Here is a 13,189-nt window from a genome sequence, read left to right as displayed (position 1 = left end):
CCTTTGACTTCCCTGTATTGAGCACAAGCCAACTCCCTCTTCCACACATCCCTGTGGGAGGTCGTCTGTACCATTTCTTACACCGTTGGAAACAGATCACCTCAGATCAGTGGGTGCTAGCAATTATCGCACAGGGTTACCACCTCAACTTTATAACACTTCCGCCAGACTCCCCACCCCTTCAGGCATGGAGTCTAACCAGCCATTTGACTCAATTACAACAAGAAGTATTCCTTCTTCTACAATCAAATGCTATAGAACCCGTCCCTCCTTGTCAACAAGGGAAAGGATTCTATTCCAGATACTTCCTAATACCAAAGAAATCAGGGGGACTTCGTCCAATTCTGGACCTTCGAGCCCTCAACAAGTATCTGCAAAAAGAAAAGTTCAAGATGGTAACCCTGGGCGCCTTGCTCCCTCTGTTGAAAAAGGGGGATTGGCTGTGCTCTCTCGACCTCAAGGACGCTTATACCCACATTGCGATAACGCAATCTCATCGCAAGTATCTGCGTTTTCTGATAGGCCACGACCATTATCAATACCGGGTACTGCCTTTCGGTCTGGCATCTGCTCCACGAGTCTTTACCAAGTGTCTCGTAGTACTAGCAGCATTTCTCAGGAAGGAAGGTGTCCACGTCTACCCCTATCTGGACGATTGGCTCATCAGGGCCTCTACCCCTCAGTTTGCTCAATCCTCCCTAAAATTGACAATTCACACACTCCTTTCCTTAGGGTTTCTTGTCAATTACGAGAAATCTTGCTTGGTCCCATCTCAGACCTTATCCTTCATTGGGGCAGACTTGGACACCTTACAGGCAAAAGCCTACCTTCCAATTCAACGAGTCCACACTCTCATGTCCTTAGCTCGCCAGCTCCAGTCGCAACACACTGCCACGGCTCGCCAGTTCCTCATTCTCCTAGGACACATGGCATCCTCGGTTCAAGTCACTCCCATGACCCGACTAGCCATGAGAGTATCGCAATGGACTCTACGACACCAATGGATTCAAGCTTTTCAGCCTCTGTCCTCCATTATCACAGTCACACAGGCGCTACGCCTATCCTTAACCTGGTGGACGACTCGGGTCAACCTCCTTCAGGGCTTACCCTTTCTTCCACCGGACCCGCAAGTAATCCTAACCACCGACGCTTCTCACATCGGTTGGGGAGCCCATGTGGACGACTTCCAAACCCAAGGGTTATGGTCCAAAGAGGAAGCCGAACACCAGATCAATTTCCTGGAACTTCGAGCAATCCGCTATGCGCTCCGAACTTTCAAAGATCATCTATTCCATCAGATAATCTTAATCCAGACGGACAACCAAGTGGCCATGTGGTACATAAACAAGCAGGGAGGCACAGGCTCCTTCCTTCTGTGTCAGGAAGCTGCGCAGATCTGGGCGGAAGCCCTCTCCCACTCCATGTACCTCAGGGCCACTTACTTGCCGGGAGTAGACAATGTATTGGCAGACCAGCTGAGCCGTGTCTTCCAACCACACGAGTGGTCACTCGATCCTCTGGTAGCGACCTCTCTGTTTCACAAGTGGGGTTCTCACCGCATAGACCTCTTTGCGTCCCCTCAGAACCACAAAGTGGACGATTACTGCTCTCTCATTCGGAGCCAGCACTCTCGGCCGAGGGATGCATTCTCCCTCAAGTGGACAACCGGTCTACTCTATGCATTCCCTCCACTTCCTCTTGTGTCAAAGACTCTCGTGAAGCTACGCCAGGACGGAGGAACCATGATCCTGATAGCACCTTACTGGCCACGCCAAGTATGGTTTCCAATACTCCAGGATCTCTCCATCCGCAGGTACATTCCTCTGGGAATGGACCCGCATCTTCTCACTCAAAACGACGGATGCCTCCTCCATCCCAACCTCCAAGCCTTGTCCCTGACGGCATGGATGTTGAAAGGTTAGTCCTTCAACCATTTCACCTTTCGGATTCAGTTTCTCGGGTCCTGATAGCTTCACGAAAGCCTTCCACAAGAAAGTCTTACTCATACAAATGGAAAAGGTACACATCATGGTGCACTTCTCAGTCCCTTGATCCCCTTTCCTGTCCACTCTCCAAATTCTTGGACTATTTATGGCATCTCTCTGAATCAGGTCTTAAAACCTCTTCTATCAGAATGCATGTCAGTGCGGTAGCCGCCTTCCATAAAGGTATTAGGGGTACTCCTATTTCAGTACAACCCCTAGTAACACGCTTTCTTAAGGGCTTACTCCATCTGAAGCCACCCTTACGTCCTCCGGCCCCATCTTGGGACCTTAATCTGGTTCTTGGTCGTCTTATGAAACCACCTTTCGAACCTCTGCACTCCTGTGAATTGAAGTATCTCACATGGAAAGTATTATTCCTGTTGGCTATTACTTCAGCTCGCAGGGTTAGTGAGTTACAGGCCTTAGTCACCTATCCGCCTTACACTAAACTCCTGCAGGACAGGGCGGTACTCCGCACTCACCCTAAATTTTTACCCAAGGTAGTTTCTGAATTTCATATCAATCAATCCATCATACTACCTATCTTTTTTCCCAGGCCCCATTCCAACTCTGGGGAACAGACTCTGCATACCCTAGACTGTAAACGAGCTCTAGCGTTTTATCTAGACCGTACAGTTGCTCACAGAAAGAGCACTCAATTGTTTGTCTCCTTCCATCCTAACAAGTTAGGACAACCTGTGGGTAAGCAGGCTCTTTCCTCCTGGTTGGCGGACTGCATTTCCTTCTGTTATCAGCAAGCTGGCATTCCTTTCCAAGACCGTGTCAAAGCACACTCTGTGAGGGCCATGGCGACTTCAGTAGCACACCTTCGATCGGTGCCGCTTCCTGACATCTGCAGGGCTGCAACCTGGAGTTCTCTCCATACCTTTGCAGCCCACTATTGTTTGGACAAGGCTGGAAGACAGGACTCCATCTTCGGCCAATCTGTCTTGCGTAACCTTTTTCCAACATGATGTACCAACACCCTTCCACCTTCCCAGTAGGGTGCGGATGCCCTTTCCCAAATTCCACCCCAGTTGTTGTGCCTGTTGCACGTCGTTGGGTGCATTTGGTGCAAGCCAGGACATCCTCAGCTCGGTACTCACCCATTTGTGAGGACAACCATCCTGCTTGTCCTGTGAGAAAGCAAATGTTGCTTACCTGATGTAACAGGTGTTCTCACAGGACAGCAGGATGTTAGTCCTCACGAAACCCGCCCGCCACCCCGCGGTGTTGGGTTCGTTTTGTTTTTACTTTTTAGGCACTGCCTGTAGCTTTGAAAACCAGACTGAAGGGAGACCCCTGCTGGCTGCAGGGTCAGTGCCTTGCTGGGCATGCCCAGTAGGGGCCAGTCAAAGTTCTGTTTAAACTTTGACAGAAGTTTTCCGTGGTGGGCTCCATCCTCGATGTCACCCATTTGTGAGGACTAACATCCTGCTGTCCTGTGAGAACACCTGTTACATCAGGTAAGCAACATTTGCTAATTCACATCTACCCGTTCTAGACCTCTCATGATTTTAAACACCTCTATCACATCCCCCCTCAGCCGTCTCTTCTCCAAGCTGAAAAGTCCTAACCTCTTTAGTCTTTCCTTCTTTGTACCTTCTCCATCGCAATTATATCTTTTTTGAGATGCGGCGACCAGATTTGTACACAGTATTCAAGGTGCGGTCTCACCATGGAGCATTAGAGGCATTATGACATTTTCCGTTTTATTCACCATTCCCTTTCTAATAATTCCCAACATTGTTTGCTTTTTTGACTGCCGCCGCACACTGACCTGACTATGACACCTAGATCTCTTTCCTGGGTGGTAGCTCCTAATATGGAACCTATCATCGTGTAACTTCTGCATGGGCTATTTTTCCCTATATGCATCACCTTGAACTTGCCCATATTAAATTTTATCTGCCATTTGGATGCCCAATCTTCCAGTCTCGCAAGGGCCTCCTGCAATTTATCACAATACACTTGTGATTTAACTGCTCTGAATAATTTTGTATTATCTGAAAAATTGATAACGTCACTTGTCATATTCCCTTCCAGATCATTTACAAATATATTGAAAAGCACTGGTCCAAGTACAGATCCCTGAGGCACTCCACTGTTTACCTTTTGCCACTGAGAAAATTGACCATTTAATCCTACTCTGTTTCCTGTCTCTTAACCAGTTTGTAATCCACAAAAGGACATCGCCTCCTATCCCATAACTTTTTAGTTTTCTCAGAAGCCAATCATGAGGGACTTTGTCAAATGCCTTCTGAAAATCCAAATACACTACATCTTCGGTTCACTTTTATCTACATGTTTATTAACCCCTACAAAAAAATGAAGCAGATTTGTGAGGCAGGACTTCCCTTGGGTAAATCCATGTTGACTGTGTTCCATTAAACCATGTCTTTTCTATATGCTCTGTGATTTTGGATCTTTAGAATAGTTTCCACTATTTTTCCTGGCACTGAAGTCAGGCTCTCACTGGTCTATAGTTTCCCGGATCACCCCCTGGAGCCCTTTCTAAATATTGGGATTACATTGGCCTCCCTCCAGTCTTCAGGTACAATGGATAATTTTAATGATAGGTTACAAATTTTAACTAATAGATCTGAAATTTCATTTTTTAGTTTCTTCAGGACCTTGGTACCATCCGGACAGGTGATTTGCTACTCTTTAGTTTGTCAATCTGGCCTACTACATCTTCCAGGTTCATAGTGGTTTGGTTCAGTTCATCTGACTCATCACCCTTGAAAACCATCTCAAACTGGTATCTCCCCAACATCCCCATTAGTAAACACAGAAGCAAAGAATTAATTTTCTGTAATGGCCTTATCTTCCCTAAGAGCCCCTTTACCTCCTTGGTCATCTAATGGTCCAACTGACTCATCACAGGTTTCTTGCTTCTGGTATATTTTAAAAAGTTTTTATGAGTTTTTGCCTCTGTGGCCAACTTCATTTTAAATTCTCTCTTTGCCTGTCTTATCAATGTTTTCCACTTATTTTGATAATTAATTGCCTACTTTTTTGAATAAGAAATTCACCCAAGGTGGGATGCAACATATTTGAAAGGTAACACACAGAATGAAGGAGACTTACAGTTAGTGTGAAGGAGACTTCAGTAAGGACTAAACTTGATATCTATCAATGATGGGACTAAACTTAGATAAAATATAAAAACATTAAACTTGCCATATTGGGTCAGACCAAAGGTCCATCAAGCCCAGTATCTAGTTTCGAACAGTGGCCAATCCACAAGCACCTGGCAGGGCTAGATAGATTCCAAGCTGCTTATCCAAAGAGTAAGCAATGGATTTATGCAACTCTACCTTAATAATGGTGAATTTATTTATTTATTTTATTTATTTAGATTCTTTTATATACCGAGGTTTAGCAGGCTGCCTTCACTCCGGTTTACAATGTAAACAACATTAATGGACTTTTCCTCCAGTTTTGAAAGTATTACCTATGACAAGTGACGTTATCAATTTTTCAGATAATACAAAATTATTCAGAGCAGTTAAATCACAAGCAGATTGTGATAAATTGCAGGAGGCCCTTGCGAGACTGGAAGATTGGGCATCCAAATGGCAGATGAAATTTAATGTAGACAAATGCAAGGTGTTGCATATAGGGAAAAATAACCCTTGCTGTAGTTATACGATGTTAGGTTCCATATTAGGAGCTACCACCCAGGAAAAAGATCTAGGCGTCATAGTGGGTAATACACTGAAATCGTCAGTTCAGTGTGCTGCGGCAGTCAAAAAAGCAAACGATGTTAGGAATTATTAGGAAGGGAATGATGAATAAAACGGAAAATGTCATAATGCTTCTGTATTGCTCCATGGTGAGACCGTACCTTGAATACGGTGTACAATTCTGGTCGCCGCATCTCAAAAAAGATATAGTTGCTATGGAGAAGGGTGACCGAAATGATGAAGGGCATGGAACAGCTCCCTTATGAGGAAAGATTAGAGGTTAGGGCTGTTCAGCTTGGAGAAGATGGCTGAGGGGGGATATGATAGAGGTCTTTAAAATCATGAGAGGTCTAGAACGGGTAAATGTGAATCGGTTATTTACTCTTTCGGGTAATAGAAGGACTAGGGGGCACTCCATGAAGTTAGCATGTAGCACATTTAAAACTAATCGGAGAAAATTCTTTTTCACTTCATGCACAATTAAGCTCTGGAATTTGTTGCCAGGGGATGTGGTTAGTGCAGTTAGTGTAGCTGGGTTTTAAAAAGGTTTGGATAAGTTCTTGGAAGAGAAGTCCATTACCTACTATTAATCAAGCTGACTTAGAAAATAGCCACTGCTATTACTAACATCAGTAGCATAGGATATACTTCGTTTTTGGGTACTTGCCACGTACTTGTAGCCTAGATTGGCCACTGTTGGAAACAGGATGCTGGGCTTGATGGACCTTTGGTCTGACTCAGTATAGCAGTTTCTTATGTTCCAGGGTTCTAGAACTCTGTCACTGTAGTGTCATCTGTAGGGAAAGTAGTGCATAAGTTTGCAGTTTTGTTTGTAAAGAAACCAACAAATGATTCACTAAGATCTGATCGTGATTCAGCAGGTGAAAAGTTTTGTTTTACATGGGTGATTAACAAGATCTTTTACAGTATAATACAGTTCTCCTGCGTTCCTGGAGTTTTTATTTGATTACAATAGTGTTTTTTGTTTGTTTTTTGCAATTACTTGCTATTCTATATGGGATAAAAGCTGAAGATAAGAGTTCAAGATTTTCCCTAGTAGGATTTCTCTGCCAACGTGACTCATATTTGCAAAGATATTATTTATTTAGTGTTAGTTAATGAGTATACCACGGTACTAATACTTTACGTGATATTTTTTAATTTTATAGGAACCAGTTCGTCAGCTACTTCTTGGATCATTTTAGGCCAAGTATTAACCATATCATCTAATGAATCGTTTGGAAAATTTAACATAAATGGTGTTAATTTGACCCTAAATGTGTCTGACTCAGTATGGCCTTGTTTGTAAACAGATATTTGCTCAGCCTGTGGATTGAGAGAGGGGATAGTGATCCCAACAGTAACAACAATTAGTATATGATCAGACCAGGGCACCTTAGTAACCAATATATTTGCTAAGTTAACAGAAAATAGTAAAAGATTAAGAGAGAATAGATTTAGTGTATAACCTAATCTAGGGGTGGCACCATTAATGATTTGCTCCCAGCAATGGGCAGACGATATCTCCAGAAAAAGTTCACAAGCTGATTGGGGAATTTGATCCAAATAGAGATTGTCTCCAAGTAAAAATGTTTTGGAAAGATCAGTGTTGAAAGAGGAAAACAAAAGCATTACTACATAAGGAAGTAGGATTGAAACAGGGGAAGACTTGGGATAAGGGATCTTTTGAATATCATGAATAAGCCTCCCCATGCGCCAACCTCTTCTAGGTTGAGACGCACATACATTAGTCACTGGGTCAGCATTGATTCAGTGATGGCATATCGCATTCTGCAGCCCAGGTTTCTGTTCTACAGAGACAGTCTGGTTTTGGCTGGTTAAAATATCATAAATTACCATTGATTTCTTGTTAATTGATTGTGCATTAACAAGCAGAATGGTAAGAGCAATAGAAAGTAATAAAGTTTATTACAGGTTGAAATGGCACAGACACAAGTGCTGACCTGGTGCGTGAAATGTTCTGTGAGTGTTTAGGTGGAATTGAGCTGCAGCGTCCATGTCTAGAGACAGTAGGTAGGTTTATGGTGAGAAGATACACTGAAAAAAAAAAAGTTTACAAAAGGTATGCATGAAGCTTTTTTTTGTGCATGTGACAAAAGCATGAATGCCTCAGGCATCCACAGCCCAAATTTAAAAGACTGGTTCTGGTGATGCCACGGGGGGTGGGACCAACAGTGGGAAGCTCCTCTGTGACTGAGGTTCCAGCAAAACAGCTCAGAGGTAGTCCTTATATATGTTAACAGAATCAGTAAGGCAGATGGTAACTGAAAATGCATATAAATTGAGTTGAAGCTCTAGTCTAGCTTGCATATTTTGCACATGATTTTTAGCATTTATGTCTGTTAAGTTATTCCCAGTAACTATAACAGACTGAATTGAAATAGGATGTAGCTTGTTAGTGAGGTAATGTTTGCTTTATTCTGTGCCTATGAATAATCTGATCTGTAACCTGGATTTTTATTTTTTTTTTGTATATTACAGATTGAATAATTTTCAGGGCTGCAGAGAACGTCAGCAATATTTGAAGCACTAGCAATTGAATGTTCATGTTTGAGAAATAAACTGTAAAACCATCATTTATTTTGTTGAAGCTGTGGAAGGAATCCTTGATAGAGGTTCCATTGATACATGTTTTAATGAAGAGAGGTGAGAAACCTGAGGGTTTTAGACAAATGAGGCCTAAAACCTTCCCTGCCAGCAATTACCCTGTCAACAGCCGACAGATGTTGCTAGAAATACGAGAGAGCCTGAGGAATTTACCTAAGCCATCAGATGCGGCTAAAGCTGAACACAGTTTGGGGAAAATGACAGCCGAGGATCCTAGACAAGGACGCAACCCACTCAAATTTGGAACCCATCATAAAGCCTTGCAAGAAATTCGGAATTCCCTAGAGCCATTTGCGCATGAAGCCAGCTCTTCATCCAGGTTGACCACTGAAGTTAATCAGCAAATGTTGCAAGAACTGCAGGCTGCTGGGTTTGATGAGGTAAGTGCCTGAGCTTTGTTGTGTTTTTTGTTTTTTTTACAAGTTTAGCTCTTTATAAATGCCACTGGGTAGTATTTTTTTTTTGTTTTTTTAAATAACCATATTAGCTTTATAGCAGACCTTCTGTTTTGACTGTATCCTTTACTAATAAACTAAAACAACACTGTTGCTGCCTCAGTTTTGGTTAAATTTAAGTGTAGTGTAATGTAAGTCTCCTACTCTTCTAAGTTATCACACCAGCTTTTCTTTTTTTTTCTAATGCTTGGTTAAAAAAAACAAAACCAAAAAACTCCCTCCAAGGAAACACTTATAAGGATCACTCTTAAAATCAAGAAAACAAAGAGGTAGGCGATCTATGATAGCCATCAGGAAAACAAAAAAGAATAGATGCCTCAATCGTTTTCAATATTTATTAAAACAAAGACGTGTTCGCGTAACGCCCAACTCAGGCCGAGTTTCGCAGCTTAACAGCCGCTGCCTCAGGGGCTACAATTAAACCAGAAAAGCATCATGTAAGGTTTACATCAATAATTAAATCAACACCAATCATACAAAAACATCATTAAGATCTTATAAATATTAAAAAGTTTTTATGAAAAATAAAAATCTTTTTTAATTATCACTAAGATCTCAGATATTAAAAATTCAAAAATGTTATTGGTCTCCAAATGGTGAGAACAAAATGATTAAATAACAATGTGTAATCTTTATAAAACATAAAAAATAAAAAAAATTAATATTTAAAATGAATAAACGAATAAATAATCTAGATCTCCTAACAAACATAAAAATGATTTTACCTGGAATACTTCAGATTCAAAGATGAAACTCATCAATCTCAGTTTCATCCAAAGAACAACCATTGTCTGACCAGCTAAAAGAAATATGTACAGAATTATTGTCTCATAGTACTTATAATATATCAATATCATGCATGTGGTGTACATTAAAGCCACAAATTGAGATATTATATTAAAGTAATGATTAAATTACAATAATTTTTAAATGTATAATTAAATCTGTGTTTCCTAATAATAAATAAGAAGTATGTTGTATAATTTCTAAAGGTGCATGACTGCTTGAAAAACGTACTGAAAAAGTATTACAAAGCTGAAGAGACCAGTGTATACAGATCTTTCTATAACATGCCGCTAGAAACAAAATAACTTGACAGCACATCATCTCAGCATTACAATCGCTACCTTGTATCGGCATCACAGAGATTGACATGTCTAAAAAAAGAAACACATTGAAAAGTCCGATTCTAGATACAACACCTAATATACACTTTGCAACAGTGTTTAGCTAAAGTGGAAGTAACTCTTCTACAACAAATATGCATTTATAAAAAAATGGGGGCAGCGTATCTAAATCAATCTGCAGCATGCCACTAAATAATAAACAATTCAGACCGCATCGAGTTGAGTTATTATAATTTTTAAATCGAGATCGGCATTTAGTGCACAAAATTGAGAAGTTCAATGTAAGATTGTATTAGGTTAGCGGTCCCAAAATTTGGCGCCAAAATTAGTGATTTAAAATGGAGGACAGAGCGCACACAGTATCAAATAAACCTAGACTGTGTGCTGAATGCTACCCGGCAAGGTAAGCTTTTGAAACTAGGTTAATATTTAATTTTACACTCGCTTCTTAAGATTTGCGGCATATTAATGTGACTTTCACACTGAGACTCGATGCGGTCTGAATTGTTTATTATTTAGTGGCAAGCTGCAGATTGATTTAGATACGCTGCCCCCGTTTTTTATAAATGCATATTTGTTGTAGAAGAGTTACTTCCACTTTAGCTAAACACTTGCAAAGTGTATATTAGGTGTTGTATCTAGAATCGGACTTTTCAATGTGTTTCTTTTTTTAGACATGTCAATCTCTGTGATGCCGATACAAGGTAGCGATTGTAATGCTGAGATGTTGTGCTGTCAAGTTATTTTGTTTCTAGCGGCATGTTATAGAAAGATCTGTATACACTGGTCTCTTCAGCTTTGTAATACTTTTTCATTACGTTTTTCAAGCAGTCATGCACCTTTAGAAAGTATACAACATACTTCTTATTTATTATTAGGAAACACAGATTTAATTATACATTTAAAAATTATTGTAATTTAATCATTACTATAATATAATATCTCAATTTGTGGCTTTATTGTACACCACATGCATGATATTGATATATTATAAGTACTATGAGACTATAAAGATTACGCATTGTTTAATCATTTTGTTGTCACCATTTGGATACCAATAACATTTTTGAATTTTTAATATCTGAGATCTTAGTGATATTTAAAAAAGATTTTTATTTTTCATAAAAACTTTTTAATATTTATAAGATCTTAATGATGATTTTGTATGATTGGTGTTGATTTAATTATTGATGTAAACCTTACATGATGCTTTTCTGGTTTAATTGTAGCCCCTGAGGCAGCGGCTGTTAAGCTGCGAAACTCGGCCTGAGTCGGGCGTTACGCGAACACGTCTTTGTTTTAATAAATATTGAAAAAGATTGAGGCATCTATTCTTTTTTGTTTTCCTCACTCTTAAAATCATACAGCTGACAGTACCATAACATATACCGTAATTTGCACTGTAAACAAAAGTACTAAGAAAAAAACATTTAAAATCATGCAGCAGCAACATAGTAGTAAAGCATAATGTATAGAAAGAAATAATCCCAGTACAGCAGATTGTTTGGTTCCTTATTTGCATATATAAACAAAGCTCCCCTTATGTCTCCAGTTAGCACCAGGTTACATAAATTGACCAATAAATCTCCATATTCTGTCGTATTCTTGGAGTTTGTTTTTCAATATGTAAGTTAACTTTTCAATAATAGCAGTATGTAGCCGCTGTCGCCAGTATGTTAACAGAGAAGGCAACTTCCATAAAGAAGCGAATTTAAATCTGGCAGCATATATCATCTGATCACATAACTTTCACTGCTCTTTTCTAATCCCTATAGTCTTCCAGCAAACAAATACTAGCTGTAAAGAGAATATCTGTACAGAGAAGGGTGACCAAAATTATAAAGGGAAAGGAACAGCTCCCCTATGAGGAAAGACTAAAGAGGTTAGGACTTTTCAGCTTGGAGAAGAGACTGCTGAGGGGGATATGATAGAGGTCTTTAAAATCATGAGAGGTCTAGAATGGGTAAATGTGAATCGGTTATTTACTCTTTCGGATAATAGACTAGGGGGCATTCCATGAAGTTAGCATGTGGCACAATTAAAACTAATCTGAAAAAGTTCTTTTTCACTCAGCACATAATTAAACTCTGGAATTTGTTGCCAGAGGATGTGGTTAGTGCAGTTAGTGTAGCTGTGTTTAAAAAAGGTTCGGATAAATTCTTGGAGGAGAAATCCATTACCTGCTATTAATTAAGTTGACTTAGAAAATAGCCACTGCTATTACTAGCAAAAGTAGCATGGAATAGACTTAGTTTTTGGTACTTGCCAGGTTCTTATGGCCTGGATTGGCCACTGTTGGAAACAGGATGCTGGACCTGATGGATCCTTGGTCTGACCCAGTATGGCATGTTCTTATGTTCTTAACACCATCATTCTACCTTAAGAAGCTTGACTCAGGGTTTTAACCCAGTCATCCTTAAGGCAGAATGCTGCAAGGGATTCTGGGTGAAGGGAGGTTCCCTTTACCTTACTATAAGAACCCAGACCTAGAAAGCTTGGGAAGACCCCAGGGAGCTGGTGGGACCTCACGATAGACCCTAACTGAGTATGTTTGCCTGATAGTTGTGCCTGACATAAGGTGAGGTACTATTTTGGTTTCTGTATCTTTGAAGCACTATAAATAAATACTTGCACCAGAATTAAGTTGTTCCAGTGTTGTTGTGTTCTCCCAGGACAAGCAAGATGGTAGTCCTCATATGTGGGTGTCGTCACTGGACCGGAGCCCTATCACGGAACACTTTTCTGTCAAAGTTTCTAGAACTTTTGACTGGCACACTGAGCATGCCCAGCATGCCATAATCCCTGTAGCCACAGGGGTCTCCCTTCAGTCTTTTTTTTTTTTTTTTTCCTCCACGCTGCAGTTTGCCTCGTGGTTAGGAGCTCTGAGAATTTTCTCACGGAAAAACTTGAAGTTTTCTTCATAAAACGTTTCCTCTGAGGTCTCCCATTGCGACATCGTTTTCCCAATGCTTGGTGAGTAATTTCCACCGTTTTCAGTCGATTCCAGCTATCTTCCCCTCTGTTCTCGCAGGCCACCGGTTTTCGCGGCTCTGTTTTCCAACATGGCTACGGGCTTTAGAAAATGCCCAGAGCGTCCGCATACGATGTCAATTACAGACCCGTATGATGTCTGTGTGTTGTGCCTTGGCTCAACACACAATGTTTGTCTCTGCCCAAGCTGTGCTCAAATGACCCCGATGGGCAGGCGTGCCTGACTGGACAAGATGGAGTCCTTTTTCAAAGTAAAGTTAACTCCATTGACATCCACCCAGCCATCACCGGCAGGAGCATTGACAAAGTCCATT

General features: G+C 40.7%; 1 protein-coding gene across 13 annotated transcripts in view; it reads left to right on the top strand.

The window, feature by feature from the left end:
* Positions 1-13,189, top strand: part of LATS1 (large tumor suppressor kinase 1) — a 184,047-nt gene that overhangs the window by 29,772 nt on the left and 141,086 nt on the right. For all 13 annotated transcript variants that reach the window (XM_029594077.1, XM_029594084.1, XM_029594081.1 and 10 more), the window contains one exon: positions 8,177-8,682. In XM_029594077.1, coding sequence (XP_029449937.1) covers positions 8,332-8,682 — 351 coding nt within the window. In that variant the 5' untranslated portion in view covers positions 8,177-8,331. The remainder of the gene's footprint in view (positions 1-8,176; positions 8,683-13,189) is intronic.

This window comes from Rhinatrema bivittatum, chromosome 3 (genome assembly GCF_901001135.1).
Source record: "Rhinatrema bivittatum chromosome 3, aRhiBiv1.1, whole genome shotgun sequence".
NCBI lineage: Eukaryota > Metazoa > Chordata > Amphibia > Gymnophiona > Rhinatrematidae > Rhinatrema > Rhinatrema bivittatum.
The sequence above is the reverse complement of the archived record's forward strand: the minus strand, read 5'-3'. Positions and strand labels throughout refer to the sequence as shown.